We start from the raw sequence: 19,163 nt of genomic DNA on the forward strand, positions 1-19,163 counted from the left end.
GTAGGGACACTATTGATGCTCTTGACGTACACGTAGGTTCATTGAGTGCTAAAAACTTGAGGTGTGAAATGTCAGTGATGTTTAATATATCTTGTGGAGAGTTACTCGTTACTGAGTTCATGATCTTATTGCTAGTGATGTTTATCAAAATTATATGACTGCAATATGAAACATCATTGATGATATTGATTATGGTGATGATGGTAATGATTAAGTATTACATTGATATGAATGAAGGTAGCTGTAATGATTTAGAGATTGCTTATAGTATTTATACCAGTCACAATAATGATAATAGTAATTGTATGAATTTTAGTGAAATATAATGATAATGAGGATCAGAATTATGATAGTTATGATAATAATGCTATTTCATTGTAATAGAATATCAAATAATTTTGTTTCTTCAAAATCTATCAACTCAACCAGGCTGGGGTTATGTTTAACTCAAAGTTATCAATCTGAACAAATTTATGATTTTTTTTTTTCAAAATGCAATTTTACTATCAATCTTACCCTTAGGTTTTAGACGTTATAACACTTCTGTATTCTGCTGCGGAAGTTCACCACCACATGCATGAATGCAGTGCCTAATTCTGAATCAGCGACCAAGACCAATGTGGTTGAAGGGGGGGGGGGGGTAGATGATATATGTGCAATGACATTCATGCGAAGAGAATGAATACAATGCAGCCTCTGTGTTCTTGTGGTCATGCAGATTTCAATGTGCATTCCAGCATCGAATGCAGGACCGATAGATAGTATAATAGCGTGCAAGCAGCTACGTACATCAATACACCATGGAATTTGATACAGTGCCTGGCATGATTCAAGTGCCACTCATAAAAAAAGCCCCACCCCCTCTGTATTTAAAGGGAAAAATATATTTTTTTTCTCTTTATCTTAAAGATCCTATTTACCTTTTGGAGCAGTGATTTGAAAAATGTTTAAAATATCACATTTGATGCACATTTGTAGGTCTGTTGTATCACAAAACATCCTACCATATAACATTTTTGCAATAAAGCCTAAAATATAAGGAGATATCAGTATTTTTCTCAATAAACCATAACTGTAGACGGTTTAGTCTGGAAATATTTTTATGATAACTATCGTTCACATTTTGTGTATTTAACAATACTTAACATCGATTGTACAGATTCAAATTTTTACAGTGGTTGTTTCTATCCCTCGCTCACGTGTTAGAACTATTTTAAAGTGCTAATGCTGGGTTTTTGTTTCATCTGCAAATGGTAAATTTATGCCTTTAATAGAGTGTGCTCAAAACAGTAACAACAGCTCATGGACTTGGGCTGCTTCTGGTACAACAGACAATTAAGGATGATTTTATGACTTTCAGAAGATTAGCTTGTCAGGAAACGCCTGTTTTGTTATATGACTTTTGGTGTAAAGTACATGTAGTAATGTTCCCCATTGTTTTGAATGAGAGTTGTCATTTCTGAATCAAACTTTTTGTCTTGCTAGAAAAAAAAATATCCCTGCCTCCGCTCCGATTTCAATATTTCTAAGGCATGATGTTTTTGGCACTGGACAGAGAAAGCCAAAAGCTTCTAATACAAATACAGCAATGACAGAGATGCCAAGTTCAAAAAACTTTTATGAGTGAGATTTTCATGACTCGGTGTCTCGGCGCTCACGCGCATGCGCGCGCGAACGAGGGGGCTATCCTCCCTCCCATGGTAGGGAGCATTTTTAAATTATTAGCTCTTAATGATGCGATCTGGTGCATACTTAAGTGACTATTTTTTACTAATTTTGAAAGACAAAATGGAAATATACCTTCAATTGCAACTATCACTTTAATCCTTTGAGCTATGCTCCTTATTTTAGGCCCAATTGCAGACTTCACCCGATGCGTGAGAAAAATGGGTGCCATGCGTGAGATCATGAGACAGACCCTAAATGCTTGAGTCTCACGCAGAATGCGTGAGAATTGGTAGCTCTGCAAAGAGCAAATAGATTTTTACCATGATCTTGTGTAGCAAATCATGAATTATATACAAGAGATGCCATTGTGTACAATGGTTGTAGCGGAGTCTTTGAAAAGGTTATTTCTAAACAAACTTTTAGAAGGCGTTTTCAATGATATGTACTCACATTCAAACATCAACACCTTTGGGGGGTTTTTTCAGTTTTTATTCAGATTTGTACTGGTCTGTTTCTGTCATTTATTACGAGAATCAAAGAATTTAATTAGGCTTCTTCTGTGATGATAATGTTCCCTTTAAAGCTCTCTCTCAACTTAAACGAGTCTTTGATGTGAAATTCAATCCACATTGTCAAGTATTTACGCTGTAAGCCAATCGCTCAAAAGGTTTGGTGTTACTGTTTGATAGGTGAGCTGTGCCATAAAGGAAGCGTTGTTTTCATTGTGTTTCAAAGGAGACCTCCAGATGATTTTCAGACTTTTGCATTTGAACATCTATAAACTGGTTATACTGGGTACAGAGTTACAGAATTTATAGGGATTTGGATAAGGGATAGGAATGATTTCAAAATTAACTAGAGAAGCACTCTGAGAGCGCAGACCTCCGCCAAGCATGCAGCTCATTTCCACCACTGATCTTGTTCTTCCATAGAGATTTTAGTGATTTCTACCCATACGTACACCACTTATAGCATTGTGTGCTGAAAATCGCCCGATTTCCCAGTGAAGCCATTGTTACGTCATAAACCCTCAGCTGCACGGCGCGCCTCTCCCTAGTAGAAGCTAGAGCACGCACTTTAGTGCACGCATGCAAACCTCAAATACGCGCAGGCTGAACTCCCTAACTTCATTGACCCTACCTGCCAAAATATCAAAAATTCTTCATAAATTCCCCAAAAATTCTCAGATCACTACCAAAATTTAATCATCTGTTGCTTGTATCATTCTCAACCTTTCCTGCAAGTTTCATCCAATCTGTTAACTACTTTTTGAGTTATTTTGCACACGGACAAACAAGCACACAAACACACAAACAAACAAACACACAAACCAACGGTAATGAAAACATAACCTCCTCCCTTGGCGGAGGTAATAATAAATCACAGTAAACAAGGATGATGGCATACAGCAGCAGCTTCACATAAGAATGCATGACTGGGTGCTCATGGAAACAAAGCAAAAGAAGAAAGCATGCATTAATTCTACACCACATATAGGTGAACTTCATAAGCTTGCATGTGGTATGATAATGGAATAACATTACTACAGTACTTGAATGTATGTGAGCCTCCTATAGATGTCATCATCCTTGTTCAGTGTAACATGTTTCGGGTTTTGAAGAGTTGGTTTGTCTTCTCAGGACTACAATGAATTATGATATAAATCATCTGGAATGCCCTTTTGAATGTCACGAGCGCAATCGTCATGTGATTTTTCTCTTTCGTTTTTATCTCAGGTATATTGATGTGAGTGAAAATCCTGGGACAGTGTGTGATAGCATTTTTTTTTTTCAAACAGTTTCAGCACTGTATGAATTCCCTAAATTTTGAATCTGTTATTATTATATTTGTGTTGTTGACGTTGTTCATCAGTACAAGGTTGCTTTCTCACGATTGCTGTTTTAGCAATCTTATATATTAATGTCTCATCAAACAGCTTGAATAAATAATTTGAGTATATGGTTACATGCTATAGTGAGGTAGTATTCCGTTGTGGAAACCTAATAATACTCCTAAAGAATTTACAGAGGAGAATACCCACAGAGACTAAATATGACCATGACCCTACAGTGAACTTTTTGCTCTTTTGATACAGCGGGTTCGTTGTTTAGCTTTAACGAATTCAAGCAGCTATTTCCCTGCAGGGGAGGGAGAATGGAGGAAGAAAATGATAATGCTAATTTCCTCAAACTCCAGAAATGTGTACAAGTCACATATTTCTTTACCCCACCAAATCCACATGCCTATTTGAGATAAATCCCCTTTAAAGGGATGGAATACTTTTGGTTGGGGGTGAGGATTCAGATTCTAACTTTTTGGCGAGACAATTAGAATCCGCATACAAAATATTAAAGAGCAAATTCTTAAGAATTCAGTCAAAGTTTATTTGATGACTGACGATCATCGAATTTGAAATTGCCAAAATATTGTAAAAACAAAGTAAAACAAAGTGGTCCTAATGAAAGGTTGGTCCCACCTTTTATTTGGACCTCTTTTTTTTTTTTTTGGGGGGGGGGGATATCTCAGCCATTTCAGTAACAATTTTTATGAGATAAACTTTGAATTTCTCATAGAATTGTATGCTTTCTCATTTTTCATGAGGTTTCTCATTTTGTCACAACCTGAAGCCCCATCACAACCAAAACTGTGCAATTCCTTTAAGGCTGTGTGAGTGTTGCTTAGGCCCATGCAGTTGAGATTGCCCAAGTGGATAACAAACAATCTAGTAAATATTCATGTAGAAATCATCAGGAAAAAAACAGTCAGCTCTCGTTTCCCCAAACTAGAATTTGCTTTACTGGAATCATATGGGAGGGAATAAGAAGGAGGGGGGGGGGGGGTTGCAGTTAAGAATAGAGTAATCCTCTTATTAGGAGCCATGAAATAAATCCACCCAATATTGTGAGGTACATTGAGGGTAATGTTGATTCAGGAATTTTTGCCGCGTGGACCAGCTTTGTGATGGAGTGGGGTACGATGGAGCGGGGGGGGGGGGGGGGGGGGGGGGAGCAGATGGGGGATAATGTTGGGGAAGAATGAAATCAACAGCTGTCAAGCCGGCGATCTTGCACTTCCCCTCCTGCCAGACAAGAGACATCATTACAAAAACAAAAACAAGAAAAATAGAGAGAAAGAGAGAGATGAAGATTAACGTGCCGAGCGAACTTTTCGTTCTTTGGGGAAAAGCGGAAGACCACATCTCTCACCCGTAATTGCATCGTCCTACAGTTCAGGGGAAAGACTCCTTGGCATCCTGCTTGTCAAAATATGTACATTTGTATAGATCTTTTCATTTGTTTGTTTGTTTGTATCATTGTCCGATCTTCACAATAGAACAGAGTTCGTCGTCACCATAAAGTGGATTGCTGCCTCTCAATTTTGTTCATCCATGTCGTGAAATCTATCGCGCATTCTTCAGAGATATATAGAGCAGTGATGTTGTACCATTCCCTGCTTTAATACTCTGGAGCTGGAGTTTCCAAGGATTTGTACGCAAGAATTGAAAGTTAGTGTCAATTTGCTTTCAGTGCATTGTAGAAATGCATCCATCCGAGGGGATGCCCCTTTAAGAGCGGCAGCAAGATTAGTGAAATCCGGGGCCTGTACCATTGTTGTGGAGAGATCAGTTTTATTGGAAAACGAGGGCTTCTGATTAATGAGGTTAAACCACTCTCTTAACCCTTTCTGAGCATCCCTTTCCCCCAAAGGGAGGGGTTGGAAGAGGATGAGTGTGGTTTCTGGTCTTCTGTGCATTCAGCAAGAGAATATCATGGCATAATGTACAAATGTACTTGTAAAGAAATGCATGAATCACCTCAGTGATCAATCAAATTGTGATGATCTTTTTTTTTTTTTTCAAATCTGTGTGTGTTAATTGTGCTATTAAAATGAATAAGGCATGGCAAGGAGCTCATTGTGCAATTGCACCTCTCTGCTCATTGACGATGTGAGTCATTGTCACTTATCGGTTTTGATTTCTTTTCAAGTTTACAGGGCACCTAAAGTTCATGGTTCCTGCAAATAATGACTTACTATTAGCTAATTGTAAGTTGGGGGCGGGGGTCTTGGTTTCTCTGTAAAGTCAGTAGAACCCATTTTATGGTGGGGGGGGGGGAGGGGGAGGGTTGGAAGACAAGTGCTTTGTGAACTTGGGGCACACAGAGTTCATAACAAATCTTAGTACCACAGTTCATCAATGTGAATTCCAAGACTTGCTGAAATGCCTTATATTGATCAAAAGCATGCATCTGAAGTCTTTTTATTTTATTTATTTTGTCTTTTTAGAGCAAGTAATGAGTACTGAAAATGTTTCTCCAGATTATGCAGAAAGCCAACACCATTAGCCCAATAGGATAACAATGATATTTTTCGTGTCACCAAAGGAATCAATAGCGCCCTCTGGCGGTATCATAGTGCCCAGTTGTTGTGAGGACTTTCGGATGAGGACGAACTTACTTTTGATCACAGCTACGTGTACCTAGCAACAAGCAGAAATCCCTTTAAGCTGATTGGCTTTGACACCAATAATTGCTCTCAATAGCATCAGTGTCACTTTCTATTCTGTCTAGAGATTAGTCAATCTATGTTGATGATATACAAAGTGTATGTGTGTATGTAGATTTTACATGTGTAATATACATAATGTAGGCCTATAGGCCTATACCCTATGTATGTTTATATATAGGCCTATTTAAACTATGGACACACATAACACTAAGAACAAGATGATTTTTTTTTTCCAGCATAACTACTTTCTACTTCCTCCTTTAAAGTTACTATACTATAGTATACTGTATACGCCATATATTTCGCGAGTCTAAATTTTTGCAAATCGGGACTTCACGACAATTTCGCGAGTGGTTAAATTCGCGATCGTGGAGTCCTGTACTGAACGGAGAAATGTAGGCCTACATGCGTACATCACATTCACATCGGGAACAGAGTCAATATTTTCGTGTGTCTTTAATTTCACGAATAGCACCCGATTCGCGAAATTCGCGAAAATAAAAACCTCACGAAATATTCGGCGTATACAGTATACTATACTATACTATACTATACTATACTATACTATACTATACTATACTATACTGTACTATACTATGTATCAGTACACTTGAGGATGATCATAAGAAATGTTTGGCCCAGCATGCAAGATGTCGGTATGTTATGAAAGTTTTCTAGTTTAGAAAACACCTACTCTTTTAATAATGATTAAGTGGCTTTGCATGTTCCTCACAGGCATACACTTTTCCAGAATCAGACGCACTGCCCTCACCTCCAAGCTTACATCGTACATTCATTTGCCGTGTTTCGCTGCTGGGGAGCAGATAGCTATTTCTGCGTATAATGTCCAGTAGTCTTGCAGCAGAGTTGGTTGCCCTTGTCGAAGAGGCTAGTGTCAAGTCCTTTTCAAACTGGGGGAGGGGCAGGGCGGTGTGTCTCACCTCCCTGTTTCAAAGACCTGTCTGGGTCTAGTGAACTGAGTACACACAGTGCTCAGGAACTTGTGTTCTCTCTCTCTCTCTCTGTCTTTGTGTGAAGCTGTGACATTGAACTGTTTATAGTTACACCGCAGTGGTTTGTGGTACAGAGAAACAGAGGAGGGCAATCTACTCTTTTGTAGTCTGTCCGTCCGTGTGTGTGTGTGTGTGTGCATGTGTGTATGTGTGTGTGTTAGTAGTGGTGGAACATTGTGTAGATAGAGAGAGGAAGAGAGAGGAAAGGGGGAGAGAGTGAATGAAAAGGAGAAGAAAAAAAGAGGACGGAGCTCCTTCTTTGCCGTCTGACTCATTGCTTAGGGTGTCAGCGATCATAAAAAAAAGTGGAGAGCTTCTACTTCCAGTACCGATTTTATGCCCTCTGGTTTTGAGCTCTTCCTCCGCGGGCGTCGTCGTCCGTCGGCAGAGCTCAGAGTCGGGTGGAGTCAGTAGACACACTCGGGTCCCCATTCTCACTCTCTCTCTCACCCTTCGCGCACTCTGCCTCGTAGGAGTCTGGGTAAAGGAATTCCTCGCCGCTATCATAAAATAAAAGCCAGCCCCTGACTGGACGACCGGGACCTGTTTATTTCTCCTGTTTAGAGAGAGAAGAGAGGGGGGAGAGTACAGACATTGTTGAAGAAAGGAATTAACAGTGCAGCTGGATTTCGGATAACCACTTCTCTGTCAGTCGCCCGTCCTGTGTGAAGCAACGTCTCATCTAGTAAGGAGAAGTCGTGCTGCATACATACTTTATATCCACATCGTGGTCTTCCAGGTGTTGAGTTAAAAATCAGAGTCTCGTCCCATAGAGGGAGATGTGATGATTTCTTGGAGGATTCATAATTCTTGACAAGCTTTCTTATAAAAGCGTCCTCGTCAAGTTTGTTGCACCGCTCTCTGGAACGATAATGGATTATAACAGCGCCCGGTCCAGACTCTCGCACTTCCTCCTCGAGTACAACGATGACTACGTCTACCAGCCGCCGCCACCGCCGCCTCCAGGTACGAGATATGCGTTGCCATGTCGATGGGCCAACGTCCATGACATCATAAATTATGTGCATGCATCTTTATGCTCCACCACCCTTCTGGGTAGTTAAATACCTAAACCGTCAGAGACATTTTCGCAAGATGTTGTTTTTGCAAGTTGACACTGATGCTTTCATAAATGCACTATTTTCCTAGCTTATTGTGACATTTTCATGTGTTGTTGAATTTGTGACCCAACTGTGATCAAAATTGTCGAAATTTTTGGAAATCACACCCTCGCAAAAATACCAGTTTTAGACAGTACATAGCATTGTATTATGTAGACCCTATGTACAGTTGATAAAACAATGGTGATGATTATCAACCCTCACTTGGACTTAGTAGGGTTTAAACTTTTATGCATCAAGGTTGATAGATTCAAAAGTTCACTGCTCTTTGTCCATCTGAAACAAGGAATATTTATACCTCTATGAAACCGAAACCCCGGGTGCCTTTTGTAATAATTCTATGCGAAAGAACATGCAAAGTTACACATGATATTTGTGTACTTATACAATGTATACCCACATTCATGTATGCACACTCATCTGATATGCTAAAGTAGTCTGCCATCGCAGTGAAAAGATGTACGGCCTACTTGCTACACAATACTTGTCTACTGATTTATGTATCGCGTGTCAGTTTGATTGTTTTGTAGTCAAAGCAAGCAAAAGACAGATTAAATGTCATGTAATCGACACCGAATATAGATTAAATACTTGTACATCAGTCAAAATTGTCGATCAAAATATAATCAATACACACTTTTAAAGGACAAGTTCACCTTCATAAACATAAGGATTGAGAGAATGTAGCAATATTAGTAGAACACATCATTGAAAGTTTGAGGAAAATAGGACAATCCGTTCAAAAGTTATGAATTTTTGAAGTTTTTGTGCCATAACCGCTGGATGAGAAGACTACTGCAGTGTGTGAATAACTTAGATGTCACATGCGTACAACAATATAAGGAAAATATAAAGAGAATTTCACAAAATTTTATCTTATGAAAAAAGTTCACATTCCCCCGACTCGTTACCGACAAATGTTATGGGTAATATTATTCCCCCTGCCTTTAGAAAGAGCCAAGTCAAGTGCTCTTTTATTATGTGAAAAAAAGTGAAAATATGTTGAATTTTCTTTATATTTTCTTTATACTGTTGTACGCATATGACTCACAAGCTGTAGTAGTCTCCTCGTCCAGCGGTTCCAACACAAAAATTTAAAAAATTCATAACTTTTGCATCGATTGTCCAATTTTCCTCAAACTTTCACTGATGTGTTCTACTAACATTGTTGCATTCTCTCAATCCTTATGTTTATGAAGGTGAACTTGTCCTTTAAAGTCAATGTGAGACTAGGTTATGGGACCCAGTCAATATCTTATCAGGACTAGTCAATATGGGAACTAGTCAATATAATAAAAATTGGGACTTATTCAACATAGTCAATTAAATATTTGACAACTCAGTATAATGAATATGGGATGAAGTTGATGTGTTCGTTATGGGACCAAGACTGTAAATGGGACCCATTCAATATTATGTACTTGTATAGTCAATATAAGACCTAGTCATTATAGTGGAAAGTGGTAGCACATTTCTTCCGGTTCTAGGACAATTACCCCAGACACTTCCCCCGACCCTAACCCTAGTCCTAATCCTGAACCTAATCCTGAATTTAATCCTGACCCTAACCCAAATTCTAACCCTTACCCTAACCCTAACCCTTATCTTAATCTTTACTCGATCCCTATCACTACCTGGATTGTATTTATTTATCTTTTTTTTTTTTTTGTGGGGGGGGGGGGATGAGTAATTGTCCTGACATGCTTTCTTCCATGTCTCCCAAAAGAAAAAAAGGAACAAGAAGCCCCTCTTTTCTTTCTTTCCTTTTCTTTTTTTTTTCAAGTTAAGGATCAGATCACTTTGTCCCCTGGGGTCTGAACTGTGTACGAGATCCATGACATAGGACAGTGCTTGCTTTATTTGACGTTTTATGGCTTTCAAGGAAATGTCATCCAATATCTTCTGGAGTCCGATACATGATCTCTCGTCTCGTTAACGTCACACCGTGTTGTTGTACGTGAAGTTTAGGTTATGATGATTAGGCATGTTTTCATTGGAGAAAAATAATGCGATATATACAAAGGTAATGTTGGACCTTTCCCCGTTCACACTGCAACAAAAAATCGCAGTGCTGAGGCTCTTGAGAGATGTCACAAGATTTTGCCACAAATAAGCGCATTCACTGTTGGTTTTCACAGTGTTGCATGCAAGTACTGTCAAAGTAGATGTTTTTCACGCATTTTACACACAACATACTACAGTGTAGTGCAAAAATAAAACCATGTTGATATTTTTGCTCGTTATATCACACTATTCTGTATTTTGATGCCATTGGATCAAAAACATGTGATTTTTCATCTCGTAAGGCCAAGTGCAAAAAAATTATTTATGCGACAGTTTCTGCTTTTACAGTATGCAGATGATGTAAACAATGCCCTTGCTAGTGAGCTGGTATTTGGCATGTCATCTCAGGGTGTCGCGTTCACATGAGCCTTGTCATGTTAAATTGTGATGGCAAACTTCATGCAAGCAAGAGCAATTGCCCTAGAGATGTGCAATGTTTCGGACAGCCCCTGGCCTGGCTACCTTTACAACATTCAGCGCAATGTTGGGCATTCATCTGACATTGCAAATCTTTCATTGGGCCGTGTTAACGGCCCCTCCTGCACATTTGTGCAGTAGTATCACCAAACTATAAATCATTTTTCACCACCGCATCGCAGAGTTCTATCCTGTCGCTCGTAACCAGTTTTAACTGCCCCACATCTCGTCGTCGTAATACTTGTTAAAGATACATCCTGTTGGCCTGAGAGGGCGGTTACACCAGACAGCAACACGCCCAGGCAGTTGTCAACAGTGCTTGCTTGGCGTTACTCACTTTTTTCTCAGAAAGGCATGCTCTGTCTTTACCCCGCAGTCAAACACAATCCTAGAAGGACAGTCTGTGGTTTCGCCCACAAAGTTTGGGCTGTGCATGGAAGTTCAAATCCAAGTTGGAAGTCATCGTTACATGATATGTAGTCACAAGATGGATGATACATTTATAGCAATGTCAATACTGAAAAGGCTTTACGAGTTCAAAATAGATAAAAACTGTATTTATAATGATGTCTGTACTTTTGATATACAGATGTGGTAGTCATCCTCATCAGTAAAAGAAAAAGTCAACGATGATATATTTACTTCGAAAACTCGGCATGATGGCAGACTTCCCTGTTCATATCTGTAGGACACGAATCGCCAATTCTCCGACTGCATTACGTAGGCCCTACATTATATTACGCTTGTTAGTTTGCTGTTCTTGTCCTTGTTTTTTTCGCCACTGTGACCGAGAAGCCAAACACCGGTGACCACCGGCCGTAAACGAAGTAAACAGCTCTGTTTGTCTCCATTTCTTTGTTCTGCCTTTCTCCATGCTTGACACCTTTTTCTTTTCTTTCTTTTTATTTACTTTTTTTGGTGTCAATTGTGAGAGTATTAGTAAGGCAAATAACCCCAAATGAATTGTATTGCATGTGTCTTGCTGCTATGTTCAATATCAAACCCAACCTACCCGTACATCCAAGTGTACGCACAGTACAATTTTAATGGTATGTATAGGTACAATGTACACTCACTGCGCTGATGTTGACGGAGGTCATAGTACTGTTATGGAGGTCACAATCCAATATTGCACAGTCTCTAAAAATTATATGTGTACCACAACTACAATGTAACTGCTGCTATATGTTTCTGAGAATCTGATATCATTACAGTAAATAAAGGTTTCTGGTGACCTGTGCCATCATGAAAACCTCTTAGATGCAATAGATATAAATGTGTGACAGCTTGTAACATTTGGGTAAACTGTGTAATAGCTTTCAAGCACTGTGATAGTTCCTGTGAATGTATGTGTATCTAGCATTGAAGGAGAGTTGCAATGTTGATGCGGGAAGGAGACCTACAGTGTATTCAGGTATTGGAAAGGTATGTGAACATAATTGGCTGTGAAAAAACAAAAAGAAAACAATACTGGATCAAGTCAAGCCCCAGACCAGAAAGCAAAGCTGAGCAGGAAAAGGGGACAGTTATCAAAAAAGCTGTGGTGATGTGTTATCAAATGTTGTGGGTTCATATTCAAAACACAAACATTTTTTGTAGAGTACAATGTACTTGAACATGTACATTCCATCCTTCTGACACTATACATGACTTACATTGTCATGTGACTTTGATCTTGTAACTTAAATAAAGCTCTCTGTGTGTTTTATACAGTACTTAAATATCACCTAGTATGAATGATTTTCCAACTTTTCTTTCATTAATTTGCTCGAGATGTGTCCAGGGCAAAAGGTTCTCGAACATCAGCCTTTTGTGCAAACTTTACACTTAACAAACAAACAAGTTCAATTTTGTGATCATGAACTGGCAAAGCAAATGATTGGCACAAGATATCAGCTGTCGTAGTCACATGACCGAGACGGCTTGTTGAAGGTACCCAGTGGAATGCAATATAATTATGATGATTAGCAATTTCTGATATACAGAAGTGAAGACATGTTGATCATACATGTAATATCTGATTTTGATAGCTCACAATTTCATTTACCTGCTGCTTTAGTCACAACTGATATGATTGTCAATCAAAACAACTCACACTCTGTGATAATTTCACCCCCCCCCCCCAACACTATGCCCCTTCAGATATTCTAGATTCATAACTGCACATGTCTGGCTCATTTATCATGATCAGAAAATGTCTTGTCGTATTTGCTAGTCTTGAACCCCATGAAGTCTAGGCAGAGGGTTTTATTTGCTGTCAGAGTCTCTGCTAAAGAAAAGAAAGAGAAGAGACTGGAAATGGAGACTATTTGTAGCATGTATGAGACACTGAATGTTTGCAAGTGCCATGGTTCAGATGCGTGCATTCATCATCATTAAGTCGACAAATATTTTCCCACTTTCGCTTCCGAGATGCAGGCACGCTCTGTGTGGTGTGGAGAGAGCGCTCCCCAGCCGCACAAATGTAATGACGAAGTGCACGTCAATGTATTACATGGACCTCGTAATGTTTTTACGAGTGACAGCATGCCAGCGATATCAATTATTAAAGGGACTGCATAACAAGCAGCGCATCTGAGTTCTGAAAACTTTTGAGTGCTCTGCATGGTCTTAAACATGCTGCCAGATTCTCTGATATTGTGTAATTGTGTTGTTTTATGGAGCACTTTGAATTGGAAATGGGTATGCCGTGTTCTGGAAAAGATCTAGAAAATAAATAGATGAAAAAAAAAATCTGTGACACCTTTTAACAGACAGTCTTGTAGTGATTTGCTGGTATGATCATGTAGAACACTCTATTTACTTCACTAATCTGACCCAATAGTTTTCACTGCATTCTAACACGGTATTGGAATCATCTGGATACATCTTACCACAATGTGCCCCTTTAAAAAAAAAGGAAAAAAGAAAAAGAGGATTTCAAGTCTGTAATGTAATACCAGTCTTTTACTGGAACACAGCAAAGGTTAAGATATGCAGGTAGCTGGAACATGAAGGGAGAGCGAACCAGAGCATGGCGTGTAGTCATACCCAAAGGACTTCCTTGTCCATGCACTGCTTCGCAGTTTAAATTTTCTATAGATACCATGCTCCTCTCTTGGTAAAGATGTTCTTATAGTGAAACTGATATCGCAAGCCAGTTATGTTTTTTGATGATAGAATGATGATGGTGTATCTAGAGCCAATAATACTGTTGATGATGGAAAGGAGTGATGCTGTTTCGGTGATGATTACATGATGACAGTGATGTATGTTGTAGTAGTGGTGACAGTAATGATCACTTATGTAGGTATGATGGTAGCGAGGATTAGGATGATGATGATGATGGTGATGATGGTAGTGATGGTGGTGATGGTGGTGATGATGATGGTGATGGTGATGATGATGATGAGGAGGAGGAGGAGGAGGAGGAGGAGGAAGACAGTGAAGAAGATGAAGATCCTGATGAATTTTTCGAAAATGGATGATGATGATTATGGTGAATGTGCTGTGATGGTACTGATAGGAATGCAAAGTTGTCATGACAGTCCTGATTGATGCTCTTGTTGTCATGACAATAATTGATGATGATGATAATGATGATTATAAAATAAAGATAGAAATCTTGATCAACAATGCATGATGATCATTATGAATCATTATTGTGATGATACTGATAGGAATGCATAGTTAAAAAAAGAAAAAGAAATTGTCAGGATGGCATCAATCCTGGCAATAGAGGGTACAAAGATATTGATGATGATGATGATGATGATGATGATGATGATGATGATGATGCTTCCTCAGTGATCACTTTGAACAGATCAATTCATCTCAATTTCTAATTCTAAGTTTTTATCGTCCATTTTTCTTTGTGTGCACCTCAGGTGGACCATCAGACCAAGGTGCAAGTTCTGGGGCGGGGCGGAGAAGTTCGCGCAGCAGGCGGAGGGAACACCATGAGCCTGAGACAAGATACAGATCAGGTGAGGTTTTTTTTTTTTTTTTGTCCACCTCCATCCTGGCGAGAAAGGACAGAGACAAAAATATATCACATATTTCACGTAGGTGTGTGGTCTTTTCAGGACCACATTCATATCCAAGAAAGAATGTATGGTAAACCACAAAACCACCTACCACTATTAACATTCTACCACCATCAAAACCTTGAAAGAGTCAATACCTATGTTGATGAAGTTGATTCTGTGAGGAACTCTTGTGAGTCTTGGTATGATGTGCAAGAAATGTACCAGTACTTGTACATGAATACCTCATAGTTTGGATATTTATGGATTAGCCATGATTGACCAATAATGCATGTACATACTTGTGCGAATATGTATTAATTGAAATTGTAAAATTCAACTTTGTTCTTTGATAAGCGGTATGAGTTGAATATCTGTATCTTACAGTATGAGTAAAGAATGTCGTTTATCTGTGATCTGTGATGTCATCTTTAAAGTTATTGATAAATAAAAGAAATCATGATAGTATTGTGTTGATTTTGTGTACAGTAGCTGTCAAAAACAGTAGAGATCAAGTTCTCCCATTACCCCATAATACTCTTAAAACTGTAGCAATAACAAACGTGTTATTGTCCATGTCCAAGTTCATATGTTCTCAATGTAATAGTTGCTGTGGCTTGTTTGCTTTGCTGATTTGATATTTTGAGTTGTCTTTCAACCAAATTGGTAGCTCTAGACCCTTGCTAATATTTTGCCCTGCTTGCACCCTCGGCTGGAGAATCCACTCCCAAAGGGAAAGTTGTTTTCACTTGAAAGCAGCAAAAACGTGGCAGCGACCAATAGGAAAATCGGACAAAGCGGAATCACGAGGGGGAACAAAGAAATAAATGGATAAATATCACAAACCACTTAATGTCGCTATGACAACAAAAATGTTGCCCTTTGGCTAGACCAGAGTGGCACACCCTGGTCATATGACTGTAACAGTGCCTTTGTATGGTCCTCTTTTTTTAACAGAAAACATTTTTTTTTTAAATGAATAATGGGGAAAAAGGTAAGTAAAAAAAGAGAGAAATAAACACAACACTGTTCAAAGTACATCCAGGATAGCATGTTCTGACAACTTGATGAAGGCAGAGTTCATATGTGAATTCAAGAAAAGTGAAAGTGTTTTGTTGACAGTGTAAAACGAGGAATACTAATCACATAATGATGTAGTTTTGTGACCAGCCTTGCCCTTTCATAAAACATTTTTTTTTTTTAAAACCAAGACACCACTGTGTGATGTAAACTGTTCATCATGATAAAGATACACGAGGGAGGTATTATGGAGAGTTGAGCTATTTCAGCTTTGTGCATGATTTTCATGATTTGAGTGAATTTCACACAGCTTGTATTATTGATGTGTAACCTAATGACTGCTTGTGTACAATACAGCATTTCACTTCTGTGTGCTATAAATTCTCTTGTGGGAACCTTTTGAAGATTGCACATCTCTATTTGTTTTATAGTCTTTTTTTTTGGGGGGGGGGGGGGGAGGGGAGGGGCATCTGTGAGATATTGTTTTTTGTAGCCCAAATGTATACGTTCAATGTTATGACGTTACTTTTGCTTTAATTCAACCCCTTTGTCTTACAGAAACGGGAAGAAACCGTAAGCATCATTTAAACAAATATGGCGAAATTCTATTTAGAAGTGCTTTCATTTCTCTGCACATGGTAAAATCTGTAATGCATTTAAAGTTTGATGTGTGTTATTCTGTTGTACCAACCGGCACCTAACACCAAGTTTGGTCTGTATTGGGAAGGGTTGCGCACAGGCTTACTACCACTGAGGAATATTCATTGGAAAGAAAAAAAAAGTTTCTAGAAAAGCAGTAGGAGAGCTCAACAGGTCAGTGGAACTTTTGAGCGAAATTGGAAATGTGTTATGAAGTCTGCATGGTCATGTGAGTATGACTTTGTCATTGGATATTGGACATTATTAGTACTCATCTTATTTTAGGAACATCACATATAAAGTTCTAAGGACCCACTGCATTTTTCTTTTTTCATGTGACAATGTACTGTCCAGTTCAATCCTGGGAGGCTAATGTGAAAAATGAAATGGAATTAAATTTGATTTGTACTCATTGCATTTTGGTCGTCGGCGTACTGATAATGCATCTACAAGCTCTGCAATTTTTTTTTTTTCCCAGCCGAACAAACTGTCCAAAATGGAATGAGAGTGAGGTTGAATTAAGTTTAATGGAACATTCAATAAAGGAGGAGACACTGTTTTCACGATACACAGTGTAAAGAGGTTTTCTCCTTTTTTTTTTTGTAACAAGAGAGTGCGATATGTTTCTTGTCATTTCCTATAATGAAGTCATGATCACATGCCAAGACAGCTTGTTGTTATGATCCCTTTTGGAATGCCGTGTCACATGATTAATCCATCGAGTGTCAGGAACCATATTTCCGTCGTACGATCCCATATTTTGTTATTTTAAATATTACTTTTCATTGTTAGTATTTCAAGACGTGGAATTAAGAAAAAAATATCTGACATTTTAACCCTTAATTTTGGTCATGATGTACCACTTTTTGTTTTCATTGCAGAACTGTCAAAAACGTCTAAAGTGCCAAATCTGAAACTTCATGTAGCAAAATTGGCAACACTTTTTAGAAGATTGAAGTGAAGATTTTTGTCTATATTTGGTTATGTTTTCATCATGGTCTCAGATTTAGGGAGATTTTGGGAAGATTTGATGGTTTAAATCAGCTCCATCTAGTCTTTGCCCAATGAATCATTCAGTAGAATTCAGAGGACTTGATGAATTTTAACTGATAATTTCAGGAAAGTTATGAGGAATTAACAGTTATCTGTTTTCTCTCAAAGTTCCACTGTCTGCTTGTGTGTACATGAGCTTTTTATTAACAGCTTCATCATCTTGGTAGATTTTTCTTGAAGAGAAATCCAGATCAGTTAAAAGACTAGTCTAAAAAGAAAGACAAAATTATAAGCACAACAGTAAAAAGTTGATCAAAATCAGATAAAACAGGGGAAGTTATAACATGAGTTTTCGCAAGGCGGTTCTCAAACATTTGATGTGTAGTTACAAATGAGTGAGTTAGTGATGTCATTACCTCACAATTTTCCATTGCTAGTGTACAATAAGGTGATGAAAATTCAATTTTTCTGCGATAAAAGTGTAAAACATAATGATATTCCTGGCTGAATAACTTCAAAATCAAGATCAGTCAGATATATTAAGGATTTGAGACTGGGGCATGATTGCACTTAAACCAAAAAATGGTTCTTTCATAATTTCATATACAAATTATGGGTGCTGTTCGTTATTCTGAAGGTTCGGTAATCCGAAACACACACATTCCCTATACTTAGAGGTTCGTTAATCCGAAAATGAAAAAGGGTTCATTAATCCGAACATTTGTGGCGTTATTCCAAAGGATCGTTTATCTGAAAGTAAAATAGGGTTCGCTATAGGCTCATTTATCCGAAAATGAAATAGGGTTCATTATTCCGAAGGTTCGTTAATCTGAAAATGAAATAGGGTTCGTTATTCCAAAGGTTCGTTGATCTGACAGTGAAATAGGGTCCGTTGATCTGACAGTGAAATAGGGACCGTAACGAACCTTCAGAATAACGAGCTTTGTTTCATTTTCGGATTAACGAACCTTCGGAATAACGAACCTTATTTCATTCTCGGATTAACGAACCTTCGGAATAACAAACCTTATCACATTTTCGGATTAACAAACCTTTGGAATAATGAATCTTCGGAATAACGAACCTTTGGAATAACGAACTTTCAGACTAAAGAACCTTCGGAATAACGGACTTTCCGAATAACGAACTGTAACCACAAATTATATGGCAAGTTGTAAAGGTGATGACATTATTAGTTCACTCATTTTAATATTCAGATTGACTATTCAAGAATTGATTCATGAAAATTAGCAAAACTTCACACCTTCCGTGATTCTTATCCAATTGTGATATATTTTTCACAATCTTTAAAAAAAAATCATACTTTCTTGATAAACTGACTTTTTACTGGCCTGGAATTTCCCTTTTAGTTCAGAAAGCCTGTACTGGTTACAGAAAAAGCAGCCTTACAAGGGTGGACAAATGCTTCCATAAATATATCTGTTTCAGACAATTTGAATGTAAAATTCTGTTTGCAGTCATGTTGTAATTAAAGGATATCTTGAGCACCATCTCCCGGCAGAATACTGTAAAACCAGAAGTTTTCTTGTACATGAAACTTTCGTGAATTTTGCGAGGAGCCGTGATTCGCGAAAGTAAAATGCACGCAAAAAGTTTTGTGTTCAAAAAGGCATTGAATGCCAATGGCACTGTGCAAAAGTTTTATGCTGCGAGAAAGGCCGTCAGCTTCAATTCGCGAAAGTTTCATGCTGCAAATG

At 38.3% G+C, this 19,163-nt stretch overlaps 1 protein-coding gene across 1 annotated transcript in view; it reads left to right on the forward strand.

Moving 5' to 3' along the window:
* The window catches only part of LOC139736001 (disco-interacting protein 2 homolog C-like), a 149,799-nt gene that overhangs the window by 90,076 nt on the left and 40,560 nt on the right, over positions 1-19,163 (forward strand). Inside the window, exons 3-4 of the mRNA XM_071646750.1 lie at positions 14,656-14,754; positions 16,372-16,386. Of these exons, the coding sequence (XP_071502851.1) occupies positions 14,656-14,754; positions 16,372-16,386 (114 nt within the window). The remainder of the gene's footprint in view (positions 1-14,655; positions 14,755-16,371; positions 16,387-19,163) is intronic.

This window comes from Diadema antillarum, unplaced genomic scaffold (assembly GCF_040938485.1).
Source record: "Diadema antillarum isolate AM-2024a unplaced genomic scaffold, OU_Dant_1.0 seq00000618_RagTag, whole genome shotgun sequence".
In the NCBI taxonomy this organism is placed as follows: domain Eukaryota; kingdom Metazoa; phylum Echinodermata; class Echinoidea; order Diadematoida; family Diadematidae; genus Diadema; species Diadema antillarum.